Raw genomic sequence first — 27,636 nt, 5'->3', positions numbered from 1 at the left:
TTCTTCATATCTAATTTTTTTAGTCAAATTGTTACTGACTTTCATACTATTCTTAATACGATCTTTAAAAGTTTCTAAGTTATCGCTACCCTAAAAGGCTTGACTCATTTTTCGCTAATTTAAACGCTTTTAAAATAGATTTCTGGCAATTTAAATATTTCAAAAAATGTTATTCGAATTGTGCTTGCCAATTCTGACTGTCTAAGAATTTAAAAATAAATCTTATATGCTTTACTATACAATATTTTCAAAGTTCGCTTACATTATAATATTCAAATTCATGTCATACATTAATATATAAGACGATTAAGACATTTTAAATGTAAATATCAACAGTTCGAATTCAATTTATATAAATAATATATTTAAACATAGAATATTATCAAAATTTCCGAATTAAAATCCCCGAGAGTAGCTTTTTTAATTGCCTTGGGCTGTTTTAAAATTTATTGCATTCAACTGTTTCTTAAGCAATCTAAATACAATCTTAATTTTATATAAAACAAAAAAATATGAATAAAACCAAGAAGTTGAAAAATTTGGGAACATTTAACATTTAATTTTCGAACCTAGAAATTAATACACATTTCTTAAGGGGGCGGAAAAGTATTTTCGAAATATTTTCAATTGCTTTTAATTCGGGATTCACGAAGAACAAATGAATAAAGTCCACATACAAATATGTATGCAAGGTAGCTCATATGTGTGTAATTTTAATATTTAGTTGTATCGTATACGATTTCCCATGCTGGGGTATTTATTACCTACAATGAGTACTTAACTGTGTAAAGTACTCAATTTACTCTCTCGCTCTCTCTCTCACTCTGGCAATCATCTCTCACAGTTGAGCGGACATGCAAAGAAAGCCGCCAATGTTCTTTTTGTTTTTTGTTTGTTCTTCTTGTTGTTGTTGCTTAGTTTTGATTTTTTGCTGAATTTGTTTTGTTTTCCGCTTTGCTTTTGTTTCGCTTGCTGCTGCTGTTGTTGCGCTTGTTGTTGTTGTTGCTGTTGCCATTGTTTTGCCATAAAGCACAGGCAGAGCGAAAGGGAGAAGGAGAGAGAGTGAGCACATGTCGAAAGCGGAGAGTTATTAAAAACAATATTCGCTGGATAAGCAGCGAGGCATGCACAAGGGAATGGCAGCGCAAAGAGGAGCCCGAAGCAACAACAACAACAACAGCAACAACAGCAGTAGAAGTTTTGTTTTTGCGAGATTTTCTGCTGGATTTGAGGAGTGGGCAATGGCAATGTGCGGCTTATCTCGCATCTTTGCATTAACACTTCGGGTTTCGCTGTTCGCTATTGTTGTTGCTATGCACACACACACACACACGCACACTCGCACACACTTACTAACTTACTCATGGCACACAAATGGCAGCCACTGAAGGCAGAGTTGCTTTATCAGATCAACGCAATCGACGCCGCCGCGCAGTGACAATGAAAATTTAGCACCTTGACTCATACAAACAAAAAACACTTACACACGCTCTCTCTCACACACACACACACATGGCACTCTCTTTTGCTAACGTTCTCTCTGCTGCTTTATTTGTTTGTTTTTGCGCTCTCTCACTCTCTCTCTCTCTCTCTGGCCACGGCATTTACAATTTCTCAAAGGCATTCGCATTCGTGAGCATCTCACGAGTCAAACGCCAGACTTGCTTGGCCGCCTGCTCCAAGGCGCTGGGCGATTTGCCCTTGAACATGTCGAGACTGGGCAGAAAATAGTGGGGACAGCGTCGATATTGCAGGCACGAGATTAACTGCAGAAAGATGCCATTCAAACGATCCGCAATGCAACTCTCGTCCCACTCAAAGTCACGCGGATGCTTCTCGCACTCGTAGAGCAACAGATTCTTCAGGTGATAGGCGGTGATCGGATTGCCGGGCAGCTCCAAGTGCCGATCACGCAGCGTCTTCAGTATGCTCAGGCACCGACGACGGCAGCCACCTTTGAAGATAACAACAGCAACAAGAGTCAGTAGTCAGTAGTCTGTGTGCAATAGAATCTACTAAGTACAGTAGAAGCTCACAAATTTGCATACCCCAAAATATTTTGAGAGATATTTAAGATAACAAGTTTAAACTTACAAACTATATCTATTGCATCGTTTTTATTAAAGTAAATAACAATGTAGTAGTATATTAATGTACCAAACGTAGCCTTCGGTATGCATTTTTAGTATTTTTTGGTATATTAATTATTGGAAATTAGATTTATTTCAAATAAGAATAAAGTATAATAAAATTTGAAATTGAAATAGGTTGCTATAAGTTCAATCTTTTAAAAAATTGCATTGAATCTAAATAATTGAAGAGAAATTAACACATCAATAAAATGTTAAAATAAATCAGAAATAAGAATATTCAGAAATTCAAACTTTAATGAAATGATGAATTGAAGTTTTAAAAAGAAAAGTTGAATGAAATTAGAAATCAGAATTTGTTAATCTATCTGAAATTGCAACTAAACTTTATGTTGTGTTGCACATATTTAAAGAAATGCAAATCATACTATATTTCCCTGAATAGTTCAGTGCATTTGTGTTTTGTTAATATTGTTTTGAAAATACATTAAACAGAGAATGTATTTGAAATTTGAATCAAAAATAAGAGCTTCCAAAAAGGTGAATCTTCGACAAATTTAAATTGAATTAAAAATAAAAGAATAATTCATTTTAAAACTAGAAATTCGAAAATTTCCAAGTTCCCTAAAATAAGAATTGAAGTAATTAAATTAAAGGAATAAAGAATGTATGAAAATAAAAATAAGTAAGTTCAAAATTAGATTCAAAACTAAGTTGTTACACTTTGCGAGTGTCTACTGTACTAAGCTACCGTTCATTCGTTCGTTCACGTACCTTGCAACAGACGATTCTCGGCCTCAAAGAAACTGAGCACCCAAGCATCGCCCTCCATGCTGGCCGCATTGTTGTTGTTCTTGTTCTGCATAACGATGCTCTCCTTTGACAGCAGATCAAAGCCCTCCGTCTTGACCTCGGCCACGATATTCGGATGCGGCCACGGGATGTGCGGCATCGGCCAATGGGCCGCCGATCGCGGCCAGATGCCCGAGCATTTGAATGCCGGCGTTATTTGGACCACAAAGCGTTCGCGTATCCGCAACTTCACCTCGCTGGTGTCGCCAATCATCTTCACCATATCCCGATAGATGCTCTTATCGCACGCCTGAGCCACCAGCGTCTGGAAGCGTGCGCGTATCTTGCGCGACGACAGATAACCGGAGGCCGTGATGAACTCCACCCACAATGACATGGATCGCTTGCGTCCGTCGCTCAGCTTGAGCACCGCACAGCCGGGCAGAGTGCCGTCATCGACGAAATTGAAGACGCCCATCTGATTGAGGTAGAGCACAATCTCGAACTCATTCGGTGAGATTACCTCCACGCCCTCGAACCTAAAGCAACCAAACGATAACAAAAAGAATCAACAACATCGGATTAGTCGAAGGCAATCGATCGCGTTTGATCTTAGTGGCAATTGGATCGGCGTAATTCAGTCGACTGCTGTCTGTCATCGCTGTGCCACACTGTGTGGCCCTTACTTATGTAGTCTTACTTGCTCGTCTTGTGGCAGCAACAGATCAATTCACCTCTGCGAAACATGCAACGTCATTGCTGTCAAGATCGCCTCATATCGATCGCAACATCGTGTGGCAATGACACTCGCCACCAGGCAAATATTTTGAGCTGCTGAATAATTATTACACCTCAACTTGAGTCTGATAAAATCAATTGAGAATCACAGCTGGTCGGATTCAATTCAAGGATTTTGAAGAGAAAAGAAAACAATTCGACTGGAAATTTCACATCCAAGCAATTGAAGGATGTAAAAATCTAGTAGTAAGAGTAAATTTTTGCTTTCTTATTGCAATTTTTACATTTTGAGTTTACATATTTTAAATTCTGTAATGTAAGTTGATTCATTGATTCACCATTGAGAAAAATGTTTAATTAATATTCTCGCATAGAATAATTTATTAATATACGTCAACCTAGTTTGAAAAAAACTCTGACCTTACTTACTAAGAACATTTAATGAATGAATAAAGCAAGTTTAATTAAATAATACTGACAAGTTAAAAGAAAACTTCATAAAATTGTAGAACTCAAATCTGTCAAATAAATGTTTTAATCGATCACCTAGACTGCAGTTCGTGATTCTATTAGTGAGTTAATTTTAAGTCGCAATGATTTTAGTCCAAGATTTTATCAAGCTGTAAAAATGTAATTGATAGTTTAATGGTTGAGGTGTAGCTTGGAGTTTTGACGCTTAGAGGAACAGCTTGATTATTGTATCAACCAACAAATAAATCAGAACTTGAAGATTTTATAAATTTATTGCAGCTTTAACGAATGCCAAATATTATGAAGCATGTTTAAACTAAAAGTTGCATTCTATATAATTTTGTAACAAATTTATTAGTCGTATCTTTGAGAGTTCTGTTCATTTCAATAATATGGTAATAAAGTTTGAAGAATTTATAAATTTGTAGCATTATACTTAACAATATTTAAAATAAAGTATGTATGTAGATATCTAGCTTTAAAATAATATATGGGACACATAGAGAATGCAAACAAAGAATATAAAATGCTGCTGAAAAATTGAAAGGTATTGTAATTTATTAATTCATATTCCCCTTTATGATATTCGAATTTATATAAAATAGTTGGATTTACTTATAAATTTGCCAAAAATAATAAATAAATATGAAGTTCTTTACTTCAATTTTTCTCTTTAAGAATCTAGCTTGAATGTTATCTATTCCCATAACATCCCATTTATCTTATTTCAAAATTTAGTTTTAATTGCAAGCAAGAATGCAATCAATACACAAAAAATAAAACTGCAATGAAGTTTTTTTGCAAATTGTATTTCTTTTACGTGTTTCAAAAACCTTGATAAATTTGATTTAATTTCATTTCGAATTTAGTTTATAAATAAGAATATTGCTTTATTTTATATTGCATGCTAGGTTTTAAATGAATTTAGTAGAACTTTATTTATAGCTATTCCTATTAATTTCATTTGTAACTTTAAGAACTTATAAAACATTCCCCTTCCCTTTATTGATGTTCGCATTTATATTATTCTTTCCATACCGCTTGCTCTACTCACCTGCCATTGCACTCGACGAGGCTGGAGATGAAGCGCGGCTCCTGCAGCTCGACCTCCTTGAGTATGTCCTGAACGATCTTGCAGATCTCGCGAATGGCCGTCGCCGTTTTGAAGATGCGCGCCTGGACGCGTTCGGCACAAAAGCGATTCATCTGGTAAATGATGCGCGTCTGGGCGGCCAACATGTCCGGCGGGACCAACATTATGGATATACAAGTGGGTGGGGGGAGGTGGAAGCAGGACAACTCTCACAAACTGCTGACAACTGACGACTGTCGGTCTGGTTGGGATCGTCTTGGGAGCTGCGATCGCTGGGCGGTTAACTACAAACGAAACGCAAGCGACGAAGCTTGGCCGTGACCTCAAAGGCGTATGCCAATTACGCGACTTTGAAGATGCCAAATCGGAAATGGCATCGACAACGAAAGTGGAGAAGAGGGGGGGAGGAACGGAGGAAGAGACTGGAGGTTGCGAGTGGGACGCACAACAAACGACACTGAAGACAAAGGAACAATTCAATTGTGAGTTACGTTGACAGCGCCGTGTGGCAACAATGGGCTGCAAGTGGAGCACAACACGAACTTTTTTGTATTTGTATTTGTATTTGTTTTATTTCTTTTTTTTTTGGCAGCGTGTTATATTGCGTTGAATCGAAAGCGCGAGCACGTAGCGGCCAGATATTGTATCTGTATCGGTATCTGTATCTGTATCTGCATCGATAACAGCCGCATCAGTCCGATATCTGGCTCTGGCCGGGATTAGCTGCGCGTTTCTACGGTTGCGTTTCGTTATGCGTTATTGCGACTCGGAGTCGTTGTTGTGTTGTCTTCTTGTCGTGCTGTCGAATGCCTGGCAAGCGATACCGATACCGATTCATATGAAAAGATACGCAACAACGACGACGACGACGTCGTTGTTGTCGGTCCGGCGTCGTCAGCGTTGTAAATCTCGCGGATATTTACAGCTTTGGCAGATAAAACGCTCGGCCAACACACACACACACACCGAGAGCAAAAAACGATGTTTGCGCAAAAAACAGGGAAAAAAAAGTGCAACTCTTTGTATGTGTGTGTGTGTCCGCCATCTCATGAATGGTAATCTCATGAATTACACCCACAAATGCAGTTGGCTCAGATAAAAAACTGCACACACAGACACGAGCGCAGATGCAAATGCAGATACAGCTGCAGCAGCAGCATCAGCTACAGATACAAATACACAGATACTCAGATACTCAGATACGCAGCTACACAGATGCCGATGCAGATACAGATGCAACTGTCAAAGTGTCACGTGACAGCGGCCGTGTCATTGTCGCTCAGTCTCGTGCCAAGCTGCAGCAGCACAAAAAATATCTTTAAGATACTGCAAAAAAAAAAAAACAAAAGAAGAAAAATAAAAAAGCAAGAAGCAAAGCAACAGAAAGAGAATCAAGCAACAGCAACGCTGACTAATCGCAGTCCATGTGAAAGTATCTCAAAGTGTGTGTCTGTATCTGTAAGTGAGTATCTCGCGCTGCAGAGTATCTATGTGAGCGGCGCACGCTCATTGGCCGCACAGCAAGCTCCGCCTCGCGCAGAGACAGACAGAGAGCGAGACCAAGAGAGACAGAGAGAGAGAAGGCAAGTGGAGAATGAAGCCGGCGGCTTGTCGCTCCGTCGGCTTTTGAGACGACGCTGCAAAACGTCATGCAGCGGCGCGCTCTTTGAAGTCACATGCGCTCTCGCTTGCACTCCCTCTCTCTCTCGCTCTCCCTCTCTCTCAAAGTGTGTGTGTGTGTAAATTTAATTTGTTAAATACATTTTGTGCCAGACGCCGTCGTACACGAATTGTGTGCAATAATTTATCTGAAATGTGCACTCATTTAGCAACGAGCAGCGAGCAACCCTCGTCCAAAGAGACAACAGCAACAGCAACGGCAGCAACAGCAACGACGATATCTTTATATCTCACGGATACACGAACACACAAAAGTTTTACATTTCACAGATACTCGCGCAGCTACACAAGATACAGATACATTCATAAATATGTCGCCTGGATTAATGTGCCAGTTGGCAATTTTTGACAGCGTTGTTCTCAACCGCCGTCTGCCCCACCTCCAGTTCCTTCTGCCTCTCTCCCTCTCCTTCTGTCCACCTCCTTCTCAGCAGGTAGTATTCATACTACATATTAACATAGTCTCTATACTATACACATATATTTAAGGCTAGTTAAAGCGACGACTCGACATTAAAGACAAGTGTTCCGCATTGTCGCTGATCAAAGCATTCGTCAAATTTGTTTTGTATCTTTCAATTAGTTGAAATTCCTTGTCATCTGGCAACTAATTCAAAACGATGCCAAACAGCAACGATCGACGCATAAAACAAACTCACAGACAAAACACTCTCGTAAACAAAAAGAAAACACAGCGAAATGATCAAATGAAAATTTTGTATAATATACTCTTAAAATATATATTTCCATTTGTATTTGAATACGCTAAACATTTTAATGATTCGCAAGGAATTTCAAATGATATACTAGATATAAACTAATGCGATATTTGTATAAATATTGTATTAATTTCATATCAAATTTGAGCTATGTAGTTCGTCATTCGTTTCTTTGAAATGCCTCCAAGAATGTGTGAAAAAATGTATATTTATTAAATATGATTATCAAATGTAAGAATCTAATGAATGAATATAACACAAAGAATTTAAAAAATCAAGAAGAAATAGTTTTCCATTCATAGGTCAAATGTATAAATAAAAGCAACTGTAATAAACTGCAATAAAAAGCAACTGTAAAAACTCATCCTAAAAAAAAAAATTAAACTTGGATCTAAAGATTGTCTTTCATTCGTCATACTTAAACTAAAATATATTTGCTATGAAATTAAAGCTTAAAAATATACATATCAAATCAAATTTAAATTAAAAATTAATGTAGGTTTAATAATAAATTTTAAATAATATAATAATTTAAAGTAAAATAATCGTAGATATATAATATATAGAATAATAAAATGTATAATATAAAGCAAATTAAATTAAAATAGTTTTTACTACATATTGCTGCTTTACAAAAAAAGGACGGAAAACCAATAAAGTAAAAATAATAAATTACTCTGATAACAGTAGTTATTAAATATAAAAACAAAATAAATGTTTTTGCATTGAATAAAATATTATTTCAGCTTTATTGCAGGCAAATGTTACAGCAATAAAACGTTTTTGTTTTGTTTTTTTTTCTCTAACATAAATGTAAAATTTTAAACTGAAGACCTAATAAGTTGTTAGTACTCAACATAACTAGTATCTTCAGATTTAATATTTCATATTATTCTTCGGCAAATAAAAACTAATTTTATTTTCAATTTAAAATATGCAAAACATTTCAATTTCAATGCAATTGAATCAAGTGCAAGACAAGTTCAAGAATCAATCTGCTGCCCAAAAGAAAGAATTTCCAAAAACTAAATTGTTAATGAATAGTTTGAGTATTTAGAAATATATTAGTGCTGTGCTTGTGATATCTTGAAATATTAATCGAAGCCCCATTTGAGGAGAAAAACAGGAACTACTTAACTGTAAGCAAGCTATTTGAGATATCCAAGTGATGAAGTTGTTTAACGATCAATTAGTTATAAAGATTAATGTGCAGAGATATACATATTTTCCACAAGAGTTATGGACACTTCTGATATGTTAATAGCTAATCAAACAGGTTCAAAACACACACAAACACACACAGACAGACTTTCACTAGGAATAAAATATGGTTAATAAATATATTTGTTAAGTTTCAAAATGAGTAAATTAGGATGGAAATAATCTGCACAACTGGCAAATGAATATTGTGAACTATTATCAATAGATCGCTCAAAGTGATCACAATTTATAGTATCCACTTTTTAGGGGGAGATCAGTGAGGCATTGTGGCCAGGTGGATGATGATCCGATGCGATGCGATGCGATGGTATTTGGGATTTTCAGAGTGCTCAGATCGTCAGTTGCATATCTGCATAAATTTGAAACAAAAGACAGACGGACAAGAGAACCAAATGGTAAAAAGTGGAAACGAGCATGTACTATAAATTTATAAGTGTGCGACTGTCTGTCTCTGTATGTGTGTGTGTGTGTTTTTCCCGTATTTATATATCTCTTAGATCTTGAAGAAATTTGAATATAATTTATGTGCAATCGTCGCGTTTTTCGGTTGGTTTATTTGCTTGCTCGCTTGTCTTGCCTTCCCCTTCCCCCTCTCTTCCCCTCTATTCCCCTCTTCCCTGCCCCCTGCCCCTACCCGATCTCTGTCCCGAACCCTGGTCCGGTTCGGTTCGGTTTTTGGTCCCAAATGAAGAACGATCCATCCATCTAAACGTTTGTCACTTGCTGCGTTGTCGCCGCAACGTTTGTCTTTTTTGCTGCTCCGCCAGCTCTGCTCCTTCGTCTCTTTTGTCTTTGCTTCTTGTTATTATTGTTGTTGCTCTCGCTCTTTGCTCTTGCTGTTGTTTTTGTTAAAAAGCGTCACCGACACCGTCGTCGTCGCCGTCGTCGTCGTCGTCGACCCTCGACCATTGACCATCAACGCAGTCGTTTATCTTGTAGATATATCAGTCTGTCCAGCTGAGACTGAGGCGAGAGCCGCTGCTTAACTTCTCAACCGCTTCTCAGCCGCTTCTCAGCCGCTTCTCATCTGCTCAACTGGTCAACTGCCCCAAGTTTCTATGGAAAAGAACAATAACACAATTTCACATGCATCCCCAACACGAGCATATTATTCATGTCTATCCTCAACTCACACACACACACACACACACACACACAAAACTCTTTTAAGCATTTATATTTTATACACTAAATACTGAAACTATTCCAAATACAATTTGCGAATTTTAAAGCCAAAAACAATTCATGTTTAGTGAACTGAAACAAATAAATTGATATTATAATATTTAATCAGAAGTCATTTAATGAAATCATTAATAATATTTATAAAAAGCATCCATCAAACATCAGCATTTATAATGTGATACAATCTCAAACTATCCACAAATCAATTTGCGAAATTGTAAAATGGAAAAAATGCATCGACTGAAACAATAATAATAATTAAGAAATGTTCAGTTATAATATAAAAAAAAATAATACAAATATAATGAAACTATTCAATAATCAATTTGCATAATTTTAAAGAGACAAAATACATGTCCAATCAACTGCATTAAAACTAACAATTTTCTTCGTCAACTAAATCCTTGAAGTATTAAAGCTCGAATCGTTAATTACAATTAAGAAATAATAAGTAGTAATTTTTATGAAACTATGAAGTACATTAAATCAAGTGCTAATTCCATATTTCTGAATACTTAACAATATATTATATTATACTATATATAATACTATATTATACACCATATGCTAAATTACTCTTGCTGGTTTACAGCTTTATGATAATTGCACTGCAATAAAAACTAATTTCTTGAAAGCTACTACTAATTTGTACAACAAAAAATGCGAATGAAAACGTTGTACTTAAACAGACATTTAAAACATTGTTTTGAAATGTAAATAACTTAATAAACTTATTAGCTGGAAGCTGACAATTAAAATCTCAATTAAAGCTGTCAATTCTTACAACAAACTTACGTTTTAAAATTAGCATTTTCTGTATTTAATTTTATAACATTTATAGTAAGGACAGCCTTAAAAAAGTTAATAAAAAATGAACATATTGAAATCAAGCAGCTAAAAATTGAAGTGTCCATTAAGTAAAGCTGTGAATGCAATGCCAATTCTCAAAGAAAATCTTTTGAAATTTGAACTTATCATATATTAAATATAAGCAATCTATGAAATTGAAACAAGAAACTATTGCATTGAAAATATTATTAAATTTGTATAGAATGAATCTCTGAAAATGTTAATAAAATATAAGCCTATTTAAATTGAGTAGCTGTTAATTTTTAGAGCAAATAAACCTTTTAAAATTGAATTATATCATATGATATGCATTCTTTATAGAGTAGATATCTGTAAATTTAAAATAAACACTTTTGATTTGAAGAAACTATTGCATTCAAATGATTATTAGATTTACATAGAGAGCAGCCCTATAAATGTTAATTGAAATACGTTTTGTGTGCCTAAATAAATCACATGGCGAGTTTATTTATGCGATTGTCAACCAAGGCACATGCATTGCATATAAAAGGTCTAGTTACATGCTGTCTTCTCTCTCTCTCTCTCTTTCTTCTTCTGACTCTCTCACTCTCCCTTACTTTGACTGCCCTCCGCTAAGTCAATCTCATGCTCCCTTTGTGCTGTTAGGCAAATGCAAAATAAAAAAAAGACAAACGCTAAGCGGATTTGCGTTGAAGTTCAGCGCCATTAAACCCGTTTATTAAAGCTCTTGCCTGTGGTGCAGCTCATGTTGTTGTTGTTGCACCGTACTCGACTCGACTTCACTCATGAATGCAGCGAACATCAATGGCAGCAATAACAGCCGTAAGCCGTGCGCTTTTTGCTTAAGTACAGGTGACATTTGACTACTTTATTGAATTATGACAGCGAACAAATCAGCGACACGAATCCTCTCAGCCGTTTCCCCTTCAATCAGTTCCTCTACCTTGTTTCTCTTTCTTTTTTTTGCCGTCTGTCTCCCATGCGTTATCTACCGCTTTTCTCTCGCTGCCTGCGGCCTCATTACGCATGCGACGCGTCGTCCAGACTGCGACTGAGCGCGGAAACTGAGCAAGAGTATGGTATGGGAGAAGTATATCGTACATGTGTTTCGCGATCTTCTGCCTCGCATACTAATTACAAGTGCAGTCAGCTCCGTGCTCTCTTAACTCACACAGCAAGTGCACGCTAATCACGCAATGTGCTCGAATCCCAACTTGATTCCCAACGCAACCCAACCCAAGGTCCAAGTGTAGCTGTCATTTTACTTAGCGTTCATTTTCAATAATATCATAATTTATTGTTACAACAAGCCATCTCTTTCGTACTCTCCCGCTCTATATCTCTCTTTTACTCTCTCTCTTGCCCTTTTAGTGACATTCTCATTTCAGACACGTACTCGAAAATCGATCTCAATTTCGTAGTTCAGATATCACGCGCACAGCCCCGTAGAGATCCGTCCCAACCTTTGTTTTTATACCCGCTACCCAACGGAAAGAAGGGTATTATAACTTTGTGCCTTCAGGAAATGTATATAAAAAGCAAATGGAGGTGTCTTCGACTATAAAGTATATACATTCTAGAACAGCGTCTGTCTGTCTGTCCGTCCGTCCGTATGAACACCTAGATCTCAGAGACTATAAGGAATGGAGATATAATTTTTTTTAAATAGCACCTTATTTGTTTGCACGCAGATCAAGTTTGTTTCAAATTTATGCCACGCCCACTTCAGCCCCCAGAAATCGATAAAAATCGAATAACAGTGTAGAGCTAAGGAAGAGCCGGTATTTTTGAAACATATGATAACAACTATATATAATTCTTAAAATTTGGTTGGGATCAGATAAAAAGTGTAAAAGTTATTTAAAGAATACTTTTGTATGTCCATATATGGTATAGTTTACATTTTATGGTATATTTCAAATGTATTTTGGTATATTTTTAATATTTTGTGGCACGTGTTAATTAGGTATGCTTTAAAATTAATTCCGCACTGTTTTTGTTTTTATTCAAAACGGGTAGCGGGTATCTCATAGTCGAGCACACTCGACTGTTGCTTTCTTACTTGATTTTTTGTGTCCGCTCCTTCGGCATGGGCACGCCACGTTCCACATAGTCCAGAGTCGCAGCTCAACTCGATTCTCCATTCTCAGTCGCAGTCCCTCAAGCCTCAATTCTCTCAGTTCTCCCCGATTCCCTTTTTGTATAGTATATACACACTTATATGGCCAATATATATATTTGTGAGCTGACCAAGTTGGCGGCCCTTTTCAAGCTGCGATGATCACGTTGACATTTCGCTTCGACCATGGCGGCTGAGCGGGTGTATCTCTCCCCTCTCTCATCATCCCTCTCGCTCACTCTCTCTCTCCCTCGCTCTCTCGCCGCCTGGGGCTGTTGACATGTCGCTGCTTGTGATTGATTTAGGGCTCGTTGGCTGCTTTTTGTTTTCCGCTGAAGCGCAGCCGTTTGAACCCATTGTTTTTAACCAAAAATGGGCGTACGATTGTCACAAAGAAGACGACAACAACTGACTACAACAATCACAATCACAGCCACAGCAACAACAACAACAACAACGAACTGAGCTTTAATAATTCGTAAGTATTGCAATTGATATTGAGCTTGGCGGAGAGTCTTCAAACTTAATTGATCGCATTGGATTAGTTTGATAATCGCTAATGCGTTTCAGAACACGAGTTCAATCCATATTTCTTGATAATTTCATATTGATTTCAAAGGAATTTAATGTTTATCAACATATCATAAGCTGAGTATTCGCTACGTATACTTAATTTGATATCATTTGCTTCTAAGAACTAACAGATATATCTTAACATAGTTATTTCTCAAATTTCATATACTATATATAATTGTTCTTCATATAGTATATAGATACTTTTTTATATAAAAAAGCAAGCAACATGAAAAACAGAAAATAACTTGAATTTTCGAAAATAGTTACTACATGAAAAAATGCTTTTAAAATCGATTAAGTTGTTAGCTTGTCAACAATTCTAAAATAGCAAATATGAAACATTTGGAATTTTACTTATTGAATAGCCTATAATTTAAATGAGCAGTATTAAAAATAGTTGTAAATAAATGCTATTAAATCATAAGATAACTTCACTTTTTCTTATATATTTAAATCAACAAAAGGTATTTAAAAAATCGATAATCACCTTAATCAAAAATAACAAATAATAAAATTGCATAAAAATTAAGCTGAGTACTAAATAAAGTTTTAAAGAACGTATGAAACTTAATTTATTTCCTATAAAAATCTTAAACTATATTATTAGTTAATAAAATTGCTTTAATTGCATATTTAAAATGTAGCTTTAATTAAATAAAAATGATTTTAAAGAAATGTATAACGAAGCTTTGTATTATTTATTTATTTAGGTGCTTAATTATTATACAAAATAATATAATAACTAAAAGAAGGGAGTGATAGCTACTAAGGCCATGGCCTCAAAACTTTGTAAAAGCCTTTATTTCTACTCTAAATTAAAATATAGTTTTACTGCAAATAAAAAAATTTTTTAAAATTTTGTTATACTGAAAATATTTCCTATAAGCAAACTACTTTTTTGAGTTATAAAATTGCTTCAATTGAAGCATTTTGAATATGAATAAAAACAGTTTTAAGGAAATTTGTAATAACAATAAAGAAATCCCAACAATAATGGCAATAACTATTGATTATTTTGAGCTCGTTAAATTGCCAACAAATGTATTTTATAATTTTAGAAATAAAATCCATTAGAAATACAAGTTGCTCAACCAAAAATGCAGAGTATACAAAGTGTATTTAGATTTCTGCTCATTGATAGCAGCTGATTTGCCGATATTCACGCCAAGAGTCTGGAGGAAAATACACGTAATTACGGCAACTATGTAAAAGATTTCCAAGCAACTTGCAATGGTTGTTGTTGTTGTTGTTGTTGTTGTAGAGGTAGCTATGGTTGCTGTTGCCGTTGCCGTTGCTGTTGCTGTGGCGGCTCGTCGAGCGATGCCTTGCGGCGCTTGTGGCTCACCGTATTAAATTAATATTTGCTTTTTGTCAAAAGCCTATAATCAAGCACCCTGGCGATGACAGGCTAAGGGGCTCTAATTACAGCTTGTTGCCCTGATGCACTGGCCACACAGGTCGTGGCTCACTTGGCTCGCGTTTTTCCCTCTCCTCCTCCTCCCTCTCCGTCACCGTTCTCCTTTAAGCGTTCACGGCTCACGCAAGCGAAGAGCGAAAAGCGCAACGCGATTCTGCAACTGGTCAACGAGTTTTGCTTGGCCTCCGTTTATGCTAAGTGGCAAGCGCCGACGCAATGCAACAGCAAATGCTTCTTTCTTCTTCTGCTGCTGCTGCTCCTGCTGCTGTTGCCTCCATATCCACCTCCTTCTTCCCATCCTCCTCCTCCTCATCATCATCATCGCAGTCAGCTGCCAGTGCAGTTTGATTGAAGTCCGCAAATTAAAATGGCCATGCGAAGAGTTGAATGCAATTCTCACGATTTGGCAGACCCGCGTCATTTGTTCTTCATTTGTGTGTTCTCGCTGCCGAGCCTCATCTCATCATCAAGCGAACGTGTAAGCTGTGTTCATTTGGCTATCTGCAACAAGCTGAAATCGAAAACCCAAAACCGAAAACTGAAATCCAAGCAAACGATCCCTGATCCGGTTTCGCTGATCAAATTAACCATTTAAATAAAACATTTGTTTTGATTTTCGCTTAACAAAAAAAAAAAAAACAGAACGCATTGCAACTGCTGCCAAAAGAAAGAGTCAGAGAGACAGAGAGAGAGAGAGAGAGATGCTGATGCCGGTTGACAGCCGTGCACAAATCTCGTTGCTGGTAGCTGCCTCAACCTCCATAATGATCGTGATCAACAGAGGCTACTCAGCTACTCAATCTCCGCAGAAACTTTAATTCCCGATTATCACAGCATTTACTCGTACTTAAAGTGCCAGTTTCTTTCTTTTTTTCTCCATCATTCTACACATGCCATCAAATATTATACTTATACTTTTGTTTTATAACAAATTGTGTGTTCAAAATGTGATTATGAGATGTTCATAAAAATTTGCTTCTGGCCATTAAATGATTATAAATTGCAGCGAATTCATTAAGACACGATCCACACAAACACATTCCAAATTGAGTAACCGCTTTAGAAACCGAAACTGAAACTCAAACCGAAACTGAAAACAAGCACGAGAATTTGGCTAACAAATTGGACACCCAAAAAAAAAAAAAAATACATATGTGTATATATCTGACATCTGCTGATGATGACAGGGCGAACACAAACATCAACAAGGGTTGAGGGAGGCAGGTTAAAGCTACGGCCAAAAATTATCATTTATTAATTGTTCTTTAATTTGTGTGGGAAGCAAACGCATCAATGGCATTTCTCCTCACTCGCTCAGCAGCAACAACAACTAAACAAAAAAAGCATATCAAAAACGCGTCGAGCCAAAAATCAAATATGTTATCTCGACAAGAAGAGCAGCAGCAACAACAAAATATAAAAGCAACCGCAGACAACAACAAATAATAAATTTATTTTTGTTTCTTTTGGGCATATTAAAATGCAAATCAAATCCAATAAACAACAACTCATTAAAAGCGCAACTAACCGGCTAACGACCCGATTTTTGAATGTCGCTGCCATATCTTCTTTTCTGGTCGCCCAATCAACCTGCTGGCATGACGCCTAATTGGTTAAAGAATATATATTCCATATATGAACCCTATATAGGCGCCCTTAGCATCCAGCCAACAACGAGCGACTTATCGATTATGTGTATTCAATTGAAGCGTTGCAGTTGCTGTTATCGATAACAGTTTCAGTTAGAATACAACACAAAGACTGTTCAGTATCTATGGTATTTCTTAAAATTATATTTCTATGTCATTCAATAGATCTCAGATATTCATTCCCAATTAACATTCTATCGACTCCAAGTATTCATTTCAAACGTAGCAGTTGCTGTAATCAATAACAGATTGTAATCAGGATCTATGTCGACTAATCTTTTTATAGAATATCAGCCTAACATCTCTGATAATATTTCTCAAATTTATGTTTCTATATATATATATTAATAAATCGTTTGATATTCATTCCCAACTAGGTTATCGACAATACGTGTTTCACATACATTTTATAGAATGAAATAATCACATATTTGCACATTTAAATGTCATAAAATTCCCATTGTAACTGTCATTTGCACTGGAATTTCATATAATAAAAACGTGCAAGCATAAATCAATTGGAGACAATAAAACATACTATTTATGTATATCAAACTGCAACAGCAATAAATATGTATATGAAGAACAAGCCCAAAAAAAAGGAGATGACTAAAGAATACCCCTTAAAGTTTTTAGATTTCGAGAATGACAATATTTAATTAAATTCTTTTAATTTCAGATATATTAATATAAATGAAAACTTTTTCACTTGAACAAAATAAATGTCACTTTTCTTTAATATAAATTTAAATAAATAGCTTTAATTTATTATTTGCAGGGTATAAGAAAATCACAAAAAAAAAAGAACTGACCGAAAAGTGAAATAATTGAATTTATGAATGGCTTTAAATTTAATTTGACTGTTATGTCTGTTGCTTGAAATTGAAACTCACACGTGATCTACATGTCGTATGCGCAATGCTTCGTTGTCAATCGATGAATTGGTTTCGTTGTCGTTGTCGTTCTCGTTGTTGTTGTTGTTGTTGTTGTTGTTCTCGTTGATGTTGTTGGTTTTCATTTGGCTGACTCAGGCTCAAAGTGGGCCGCTTCAACAACTTTAGCTTATGGCCATAATCGAAGACGAGCAATGAATTGGCAATAAATGTTTTCTTCTTTCGTTCAATTGATGTAAAGTTTATTGGGTTTGTTAGCTGTCTGCGAAATATCTTTAATGTCGCATTAAAATTCGCAACGCATTCGACTACAGCTCCGACTGTCAGTCGCGATGACATTTTCAATGGCCGAGCTGTCCACACACACACAGCAAAAAGAAGACCCAACTCCGATGTCTCCTAGATATCGCGACCTATAAATTGCCGCAAAATTGTCAAATTGCCAAAAATGGCACACGACGCCGTTAAACATCAAAGACCCTAATGCTAGAACCCGAACCCGAACCCGAACCCGGATCTCTATTAATTGTTATACCAATTGCAGTAGTGAAAAGTTTTGTTTATTTAACTTTGAAATAAAAAACTCAATTTTCAATTTGTTGTTTGAAAAAAACTTAGGTTTTTATTGACTAAACTCACAAGAAAGGCAAAACACAAATAAATAATTATAAACAAAAAAAAAAGGTTGATTTCAACCGCATTTCGCCAAGTTGAGCGCTACTAAAATTGATCCTTAACTTAAACTAAATACTTTAGCTAATTTTATTTGCCGCCTAGGCAAAAATGTTTTGCAATCTATCAAAAAAAAAAAAAATTCATGTATGTATTTATGTATTTAGCAAGTATTCATACTTAGTTTACTTAGGCGCAGTTTTTTTTGTTTGTTTTTTTTATATATAATTTTGTGCGTATTTATGACCTTGTTATTATGTATATATAAATGTATGTATGTTTTAAAGGGTAGATATTTTTGTTGTTGTATACGTATTTGTAGTTGTATCAATTAAATATAGGAAACTCTTGAAGCGGCGTATACTTTTCGAAAGCACCTAAGAACTAAATTTAATTCTAATGAAATATCAAATAGTATTTGGGTTAAAATTTCCTCCACGAACGTTACCTCACTGAGCGTTGCCCCCTTCCCCGCATTCCCCTTCGCTTCTACTACAAAATTCTAATCGTATCTTGGGGCCGCATTATGCGGCTTTTGTTTTTTTAGCTCAAAGAAAAAGAAAAACATAAAAATTAAATAAAAAAAAATGAAAAATGAAATTAAAATGATAACAAAAAAAAAAAAAAAGAAAAATAATAAAACGAATCGAATCCAACTCTCTACTTGCTTAGCAGCTAAACAAACTTTACAACTCCTCGAGGCAACGCACATTGGTCAGCATGATGCGGGTGAGGCGCCACACCTGCTTGGCGGCATTCTCGAGGGCACCCGGCGACTTGCCCTTGAAGAGATCCATGTTGGGCAGGAAGTAGTGCGGACAGCGACGGCATTGCAGGCACGAGATCAGCTGTAGAAATATGCCATTGATGCGATCCGCAATGCAGTTCTCCTCCCATTCCATTTCCCTCGGATGCTTCTCGCATTCGTACAGCAGCAGCGTTTTCAGATGGTACGACGTTACGGGATTTCCGGGCAGATCCAGATGGCGATCGCGCAGTGTCTTCAATATGCTAAGGCAACGACGGCGGCTGGCACCTGCAAAACGAAAAGCAAAAAAAGAATTTATTAAAATAATGTATAGACAAATTTTAGAACAAAAGAAAAAAGAATTTATTAAAATAATGTATAGACAAATTATATTTATAATTTAAAATTTCAAAGAGAACTTAATGTAATAAAAAATAGTTTATTATATAATATATTAATTTTCTAATGAATTTAAGATGTATATTCATATATTTATTTTCTTATGAACACAAAATGTTAAAAAGAATTTAAGAAAATAATAAGACTTATAATTAAACAATTTTGTTTTGCTTAATTCCATCACATTTGAAATAATATTTATTCTAACTTTCCTTTCAAAATTTGAAATAAGTACTCAAATTTTTTTAATTTTCCTTCAGATATTCACAATATTTGTATCTTGACTGACTATTTATAAATATTTTTCTAGCTAAATTTAATAAAACTGTTCACTAAGCATTCTTAAGTTTTTTCTTTTATTATTAAATTACATTTTCAAATTCATATTCATTTTCTCTTCATAAAGTTCTACACATATTCTAAGTATTCGCATCTTAACTGACAATTGATTCTTCTTCTATATTCTATATTCTTTCAACTAGTTTTAATAAAAGTTTTTATTAAGTACTCCAAAGATTTTTCTTTTAGAAGAATACATCTTCAAACTTCTCTTCATAAAGTTCCTCAGATATTTTCAATATTCACATCTTAACTTATTCGTTTTACTAATTTTAATAAAAGTTCTTACAAAGAATTCCCAACTATTTTCATCAAAAAGATCAATTTTCAATCTTCATAAATTTTTCTCTTTATAAGGAGCTATTGATTTTCACAAGAGTTACTTCTGAATTGAGAATTATATTATTTTGCTGACTTATTTACCGAAATTTCGTGGTAGGTATTCCCAAATTTGTTCTTTTCGGATTTTCTACACCATAAATAATTATCACAAAAACGAGGCGAGTCATGGTCTAAGTTTTCCCAATCCATTAAGCTAGTTAGTCAGATAAATGGAGTACTTCAAGTTAAGCTCTATTATTTTGTGACTTTTGAGTTGTTTTAGTTTTCATTTTAATAGATTCCAGCATTTATCATTTATTATTTTGGACATTGATTAATTTCAATTATGCCCGATTACTCATTTTAATGGCACTCAAGTGTCCGATGCTTTTGAAAAACTGAGCAAACAAATAACATTTATGAAATTTGATAAGTGCCTACTTCCATCATAAGGTTAATTGTTCCTTTTTGAAACTGATTAATCAGTGCGTGTTTGTTGTGTGTGTGTGTGTGTTGCAAACTTTTGTGTCTTCTAATTTGCTGTTAATTGACACTAGTTGGCAAGCAAACCCATAACCCTATAACACAATTATTCAAGGTACATCACATATGTGAACTCAGATCGGTAACTACCATAAGTAGGCCTCGAACCGGTTTGATTGATCAACCTACGCGTACGTCAACCAGCACATAAATCATGGACATGGAGTGTCAAGAGACGTGCTAATCTCGACCTGCTCCGATAATCACGGTTCGAGACCACTTATATTTTCACAATACTTGGTTTTTTTTATTATTTTCATTTTTTGCTGGCTTATGGACTATTATTATGGCCATAGGCCATATGTTTCGATAGTGGTGCGTCGTCTAGTTAATGTAATCATCGTTATATTACCATATAAAATAATTTCATAATAATTCCATGGAATGTTTTAACATACTCAAGTTCATGGCCAAGCGATATTCTTTTTCAATTTTGAGTATTGAGTATTACTCTTCAAAATACAAATCGAAATCAAGTCACTAAAGTTGTAAAACAAATTATTAAAATGAAATCATGATCTGCAATTCAGAAACAGAGCTTAAAAATATCGAAGTATCGAGTACTATAGAATGTTTAGAACTGTAAATAATATTCATAATATTTAAATAAATTTTACAAACTGTAGCAAACTAATCTTGTAAATTTCAATGTAGTTTTTATTTTTGAAGAAATTTTGTCGATCTTTGCAGAGTTGTAAGTTGAGTTCACAAATGAATCAAGCTTAAGCATCAAATTTTTGGAGAATTTCGAAATTTGTAGAAAAACCGATATACGATAATGATAGCGATAGCGATAACGATTGAATCAAGCTTGAGAAAATATGTATTTTAAGTTTTGAGAATTTCGACTTTGATAAATATGTAGAAAGTGCGATATACGATAGCGATAACGATAACGATTGTGCGTCAGCGTATTAAATTAAATGCCAAATCGATCTGATCGAATAAAATTTGTATTAAATTAAATACTCAATCGTTTTGATCGAATAAAATTTGGAATGCGAGTTAAAAGAGTAAAATTGAAAATAAAAAGAATAGAGATGAAGATGAAAAGGACAAACAAATCTCTATCTGATGTCTTGATTTCGATTTCGATATCTATTTGGATTTCGACTTTGATTTCGATTTGGTTTCCGATTTGCAGTTTTGGTATTTGACATCGCTGTTTGCGGTTAAAATTTTGTATTCGCTTTAAGATTCTTAGTTTTGCTTTTATTTTTGTTGCTTCGATTTTTTTTTTGCTGTTTCTGCTTTTATTTTTGTGTGTGTGTGTGTAGTTTTCGTTGGGGAGCGCTTCTTGGTGACTGCGCGCCCGTTGTTTTATTTATTTGTTGACTTTATCTAATCGCCGAGATTTAAAATATTTATAAAATCGTTTAGAAATTTATTTATGGCTCAGGCATTGGCATTGTTGATATCTACAGCTACACGGACCCCAAAAACCCGTTTGGTCTTTCGACCAAACCAACTGACTAACTGGCTACCTTATAGCTATGCCAGCGCGACTTTGTCTTCGTCTTCTCGACTTCGACATCGACTTTGACTTCGACTGCGTTTATCTGGCTCAGATCAGCGGATTTGTGCGCGTGGGGAGAATGAGAGAAAGAGACAGAGACAGAGAGAGAGAAGCCAATAGTTGAGTTTGCTCAGTCAGTGCAGCAATCGTCGCCCTGAACAGATTTATGATCGTTGCCAGTCGCATATAGGGGCCCGTATCTCATTTCTTATCTCTCTCCCGATAAACGATGGATGCGTTTGCTATTCGAAACTAAATCGCTTCGATCTGCTGCTTAAATGATTGTGAATTGATTGTGATTTCGATTGTGAATTGTGATGGTGAAATTCTAGTATTCATTTGGCATTTATTTATTCCAAAACTTTTGATCATATCGTACTAGATATGATCGTGAACAATGTGCGATCGTCTAACGAACACCTTATCAATTCTGGATCTCAGCACAGAGTCACCCAAAAAAAAAAAAAAACACACGAATGGTCTTTGGCTGCCACAAAGATATCGCGTATCTGGCCTCAACGATCTTGGGGGGGCAGAAACTGATCGTCTGTCGTGTGGCCAGACCAAATGCTTAATTTACAAGCAATTATATCAAACTACAGTCGCTGATTTGTTCGAAATAAATCAATTAAATTTAAGTGTGTCACTGATTGTAAATACGTTAGCTACTCCCCATATACCGTTGACAGTTTGCTACCAGTCCAAGTACTAAACAAAAAAAAAAAAAAAAAAAACAAAAAAGAATTGAAATTCGATTGAAAGTAAAAACAATTCTAGATTAATTTACAACCGGATAGCATTTATTTTCGTGGCTTTTGGTTTAATGGGGTGTTCGGTTTTACCCATAAATAGTCATAGACCTATTTCGTCTGCTCTCGAAGTTTCTTTAAATAGCCATCGCCTTTGGATGGTAGCATACTATATTTACTATATGTAGTAATGCCTATCTGAGGTACTCTGTATCTATGAAAATGTCGAGATTTCTGCGGTTTTCCCCAACAAATTTAATCATCATACTTTCAAAATAATAATTTGATTACTATTTCAATGACATTACTAGCATTATATTTTAAGTGCATTGAAGTATTAGTTGATTTTAATCTTAAATATTAAATGTTGTATATTAAAAAACAAAACTTTTCTTCTTTTTTTGTTCGAAAAATTTTAATTTCAATTCTAAATCGAATAGCTTATTTAAATATTATAATAATTTGACTGCTAGATTTTCTTGGTTCATCTTCTGATTAATTTTTAAGGCATGCGAATAATTTCATCAATTTAATTTCGGAAATTCCATGTTGATCTTCAAATTCCGAAATTATTTTTCACTTTCTTTGTTGTCCTATAAACTTTTGCTACAGTTCTAAATCGGTTTCCCATTAAGAAATATTATTTCCTTAAAAAAATGTGAATTTAATATTCATTTTCTTTTTTCAAGGGATTCATGAATTTCAAGTATTTATTATTATTATCAATAATTTTAAATTTTGATCAAAAATTGTTGATCTTAAAATTTGTAAATAAATTTTTCCTCACTTTGTTAATAAGAATTTTGAAAGTATTGAAATACTTTGAAGGACTTTGTTGTTTCATTAAATCTATTATTCAAATTCTTATTATTTCTGTTTTTCTAAGCATCTTAACTAAACTTTTACCTTGATCTGCGTAGATAAATTTTATCTCTACTATTTTGATTATATTTTCAATGGCACTAAATTCAGTTATTTCAATTTTCTTTTATTGATGGAGGAAGCTTATGTGATTCTCCGACGGCAGCTTGGAGCAAGAACTTGAAGGTTTGTAGCCCCTAAATAAAGAAGGATAACTCACCTTGCAAGAGGCGATTCTCGGCATCCGTAAAGCTAAGCACCCAGGCATCGCCCTCCATGGCGGAGTTCTTGCCCTGAAGTGCGATGCACTCCTTGGAGAGCATATCGAAGCCCTCAGTCTTAACCTCTGCCACAATATTGGGATGCGGCCAGGGGATGCCCGGCAGCGGCCAATGCGAGGCTGAGCGTGGCCAGAGGCCGGCACACTTAAAGGCGGGCGTTATTTGCACAATGATCCGCTCTCTGATCCGCAGCTTCACCTCGGTGGTATCGGCGATCATCTTGACAATGTCACGATAGGCACACTTATCGCACGCTTGAGCCACCAGAGTCTGGAATCTGGAGCGTATTTTGCGTGCCGATAAATAGCCGGATGCCGTGATGAACTCCACCCACAATGACATGGATCGCTTGCGTCCGTCGCTCAGCTTGAGCACCGCACAGCCGGGCAGAGTGCCGTCGTCGACGAAGTTGAGAACGCCCATCTGATTGAGGTAGATGATGATTTCGAATTCTGTGGGTGAGATCACTTCCAGGCCCTCGAAGCGACCGTTATAGTCGTTGAGGGAGGAGATGAAACGTGGCTCCTGCACCTCGACCTCCTTGAGCACATCCTGAACGATGCGACAGACCTCCTGGATCTGTTTGTGGATCTGCGCCTTGCGCACCTGCACCCGATCTGCACAATATTTGTTCATCTGATAGACCATCTTGGACTGTGCCGCGATCATGTCCGACGGCACCAGCATTATTGACCCGGGTGACGACGTCGTGATTGCGATGCTATCCTCTCCTTGTGTATTAATTATGTTGTGTTTTGTCTCTTGCGAGAATTTTTAGTTTAGGAACTGTGGCAAAACTGTGTTAACAATTTTTCAATATCTTTTTTATATTCTTTTCTTTCAAATTTTTGCACTTTTTGCTTGGTTTTGCTTTTGCACCAAAAAAAAAATATTATAGTTTTTTTTGCAAAAAAATTGCAATTTATTGGCAATTGATTTTGTTGTTGTTCACTTAACAAAACGACGGCGGGCGGCAAACGATGAACGGTTAACTGCGGCTAACGGCGGCTTCTGCTGATATCACACGTAAAAACACAACGGTTCGATGTCGATGTCGATATCGAGTTGCAGTTCGAGTTCGAGCTCGAGTTCGAGTTTATTTCGCACTCGTCGGAGTCGCAGTCGCAGTCGCAGTCACCTCGTGTCGCGTGTACTCGCGCCATCAACTCCAAGACATTGACTGATTTCGTATGGCGTGCACGCCGCAAGAAAAGTATCTCTGCCGGGCCAAACGAAAAGCAGCAACAACAAAAACGACAAACGAAAACGAACAAAACCAACAAACACAAACAAAAAAAACCAGCCACAGTCGTCGTCGTCGTTGTCGTCGCCACAGACGCAGCCGCAGCCGCAGCGCTGCTCAAAATCTCCATCTCCCCATAGCTCCAGTTTGGCGTGAGTGTGAGCGAAACAACAACAGCAGCAGGCGCATTTCTGTTGAGTGTGAGTATGCCATGTGCCTTCTCTTTTTTGGCGCATTCGCTCTCGCACGCACACACACTCACTCACACGCTGCGAGAGAGTGAGAACGTAATGGCTGAGGCTGAGTGTGCTCAGCAGTTGTTCGGCTGTCTGCGCGTGTGTGTGTGTGTGTTTAGCTTTATGTTTGGTTTTACTGTTTGTTTAATGCTCTTTTTCACATTGTTTGCTTGCTTGTTTGTTTGCTTGATAATGCGTTATAATGGCGACCAGCTGCAGCTAAGAACACGCTCTCAGAGAGAGCGCACACTAACTGAAATACCCTAAAATGCAAATTCAACCCCCTTTAAGCCCACCGCTGCAGTGTAGTGTAGTGTAGTGTAGTGTGCGGCCTCTTTATTGTTTCATTTGCTTCTCTTACTGTCGCCGCTTAGCTCCGCCTCTTTTGCACTCACACACGCACAGCCGGCAAACGGCATTCACATAGATAAGCACTAATACAGCGACAGCACAGCAGAGACTCTTTGTTAGGGTTGTTAGTTTGTCTGAGTGTGCGTGTGTGTGTCTGTGTGTGTGGGTGGTTGAAGTTACACCAGATACAAGACATTTATTCTAATAAATGAGGGGCATAAAGTGAAGCTTCAAATGGAATTTCAACTAAAATATGCGTTTGATTAAATAAATAAACAAATATCGTATTAAAGTCAAGCAAAAGAGAATTTTAGTCAGTTTCAGCCCCTAATAAAATATTTAGAGTACGCAAAAATTTGTAATGAATTCGTGTGTGATAATTAAATAATGAAATACATGTTTTAATGCGCATTTCACTAATTTGTTATTGCTAATAAAAAAGTGATATTCAAATTTATTATAAAAACATTTTGATTATTTCCAACCCCTAATAAAATATTTAAATAATTTAATATATGCTGTAAGAAATGGAAAGAAAGACAGAGAGAGAGAGAGAGAGGGCAGTGAAATTTTGAGAGGGTCTCCATATTTCATTCTAATGTTATTACCAGAAGCAGCGTCCACGAGCTTTTCCCATTCGTGTCCCGTATTAATGCATATCTAATGTGATTAATGGCCATTTAACACGAGCTGCTAACGTGGGCTCAATGGATCTAACTTGGACTGGACTGAACTAAGCTAGAGAGTGTGGGGGGTGCTGTGGGTGGCGTCTTTCAGCCATGAAATAATGCAAAGTACACGAATGAGGGAAAAAGAATGGGAAGGGAAGAAGATGGTGTCATATCTTGGTTTTTATGGCCAGCTTGGCTACATTAAGTTCCACTTTAAGAGAGTGGCAAACAAATTATTATGTATAATTCAGTTTGAACTGTGTGCCGGAACCTGCATTAAGATAAAGCTAATTAACACCTCAGCTAGCCTCGAGTCCAGTTCAGTTCAGTTCCAGCTCTAGGGTCTAGGGTCGTCTCACCCTCCAAAAAAAAAAGATACGTAACTAAGTTTAAAATACAACTAAGATGTTTTTCCAGCGACGTCTATCATTTTTCTTACCTCTGACTACATGCGATAAACGAATGCGAATGGCGTTGGCTACAACAGCCAACTGGAACTGAAGCTGAAACTGAAACTGAAACTGAAACTGGGAATTGGGGAACCTTGTGTCGTCTGCGTTGCATGTCAGCGACTATGGAAATGAGGAGCTGATAATGTGCGAGAAAAATGCACTGGGAATCACTTTAATGGCCGCGTAAATGTGGAAAATTATCAAAGGGACACGAACTTAATTGCGGCCATTATCGGCTTTTATAGCATATAAATTGGAAATGAATTATGCAAACGGCCACGTTTGTTCAGACCCAACGACTTTCGATTCCAAAAAAAAAAAAACACAGGAAAAATAAACGAAATGAAAAAAAAATGTAAAGATCTTCATTAGTGTCTCAAGGTCGTGGCAATAATGCAAGCTAAAGAGTCAATGCTGTTTCCATTTATCGATAAACAGATATAGAAATCGATCGATCGATGAGATTTATGCAAGTCACGAAGCCAGCGAAGGAGGAAGAGTGAAAGAGAGAGAGGGAAGAGGGGGAGAGATCGATTCTTGATCTTGGGCAGCACGGTAGTCGTCTCTTTAATTAAATTGTGTATGTTCTGCGTCCCGGTTAGCGACAACTTCATTCGCGGCGGTTTCCTTTATCAGCTGCACGAGATCAGCAATGATGAGCTCCTGCTGCTGCTGCTGTTGACTCTGCTCCTCTCTCCATATGGCATTGGCACATACGCTTTATGGTTCGGTCTGACCAAATGAGCAAATGGCGGAAAATTAAGTTCGCTGTGGCAGCAA

The 27,636-nt window shown here is 36.3% G+C and overlaps 2 protein-coding genes across 2 annotated transcripts; both read right to left on the bottom strand.

The window, feature by feature from the left end:
* Positions 1-997: 997 nt before the first annotated feature.
* LOC117577760 (protein mab-21-like) lies at positions 998-6,072 on the bottom strand. The gene is made up of 3 exons (XM_034262671.2): positions 5,146-6,072; positions 2,865-3,421; positions 998-1,954 (listed from the first exon to the last, which is right to left on the bottom strand). Exons 1-3 carry the CDS (start codon positions 5,346-5,348, stop codon positions 1,605-1,607), a joined length of 1,110 nt encoding a protein of 369 aa, XP_034118562.1. The 5' UTR covers positions 5,349-6,072; the 3' UTR covers positions 998-1,604.
* Positions 6,073-18,078: 12,006 nt separating this feature from the next.
* LOC117577978 (protein mab-21) lies at positions 18,079-25,088 on the bottom strand. The gene is made up of 2 exons (XM_034263064.2): positions 23,843-25,088; positions 18,079-19,182 (listed from the first exon to the last, which is right to left on the bottom strand). The coding sequence occupies exons 1-2, from the start codon at positions 24,588-24,590 to the stop codon at positions 18,833-18,835; spliced, it is 1,098 nt and encodes a 365-aa protein (XP_034118955.1). The 5' UTR covers positions 24,591-25,088; the 3' UTR covers positions 18,079-18,832.
* Between the last annotated feature and the right edge of the window lie 2,548 nt (positions 25,089-27,636).

This window comes from Drosophila albomicans, chromosome X (genome assembly GCF_009650485.2).
Source record: "Drosophila albomicans strain 15112-1751.03 chromosome X, ASM965048v2, whole genome shotgun sequence".
NCBI lineage: Eukaryota > Metazoa > Arthropoda > Insecta > Diptera > Drosophilidae > Drosophila > Drosophila albomicans.
Note: the sequence above shows the minus strand (reverse complement) of the source record. Positions and strands in the feature narration are given on the sequence as shown.

Coding starts and splice junctions, on each gene's coding strand:
- LOC117577760 (XM_034262671.2), bottom strand. CDS start 5,348: ATGTTGGTCCCGCCGGACATGTTGGCCGCCCAGACGCGCATCATTTAC. Junction 3,422..5,145: donor CTCGTCGAGTGCAATGGCAG/GTGAGTAGAGCA, acceptor TGGTTGCTTTAG/GTTCGAGGGCGTGGAGGTAA. Junction 1,955..2,864: donor CGAGAATCGTCTGTTGCAAG/GTACGTGAACGA, acceptor TTATCTTCAAAG/GTGGCTGCCGTCGTCGGTGC.
- LOC117577978 (XM_034263064.2), bottom strand. CDS start 24,590: ATGCTGGTGCCGTCGGACATGATCGCGGCACAGTCCAAGATGGTCTAT. Junction 19,183..23,842: donor CGAGAATCGCCTCTTGCAAG/GTGAGTTATCCT, acceptor TTCGTTTTGCAG/GTGCCAGCCGCCGTCGTTGC.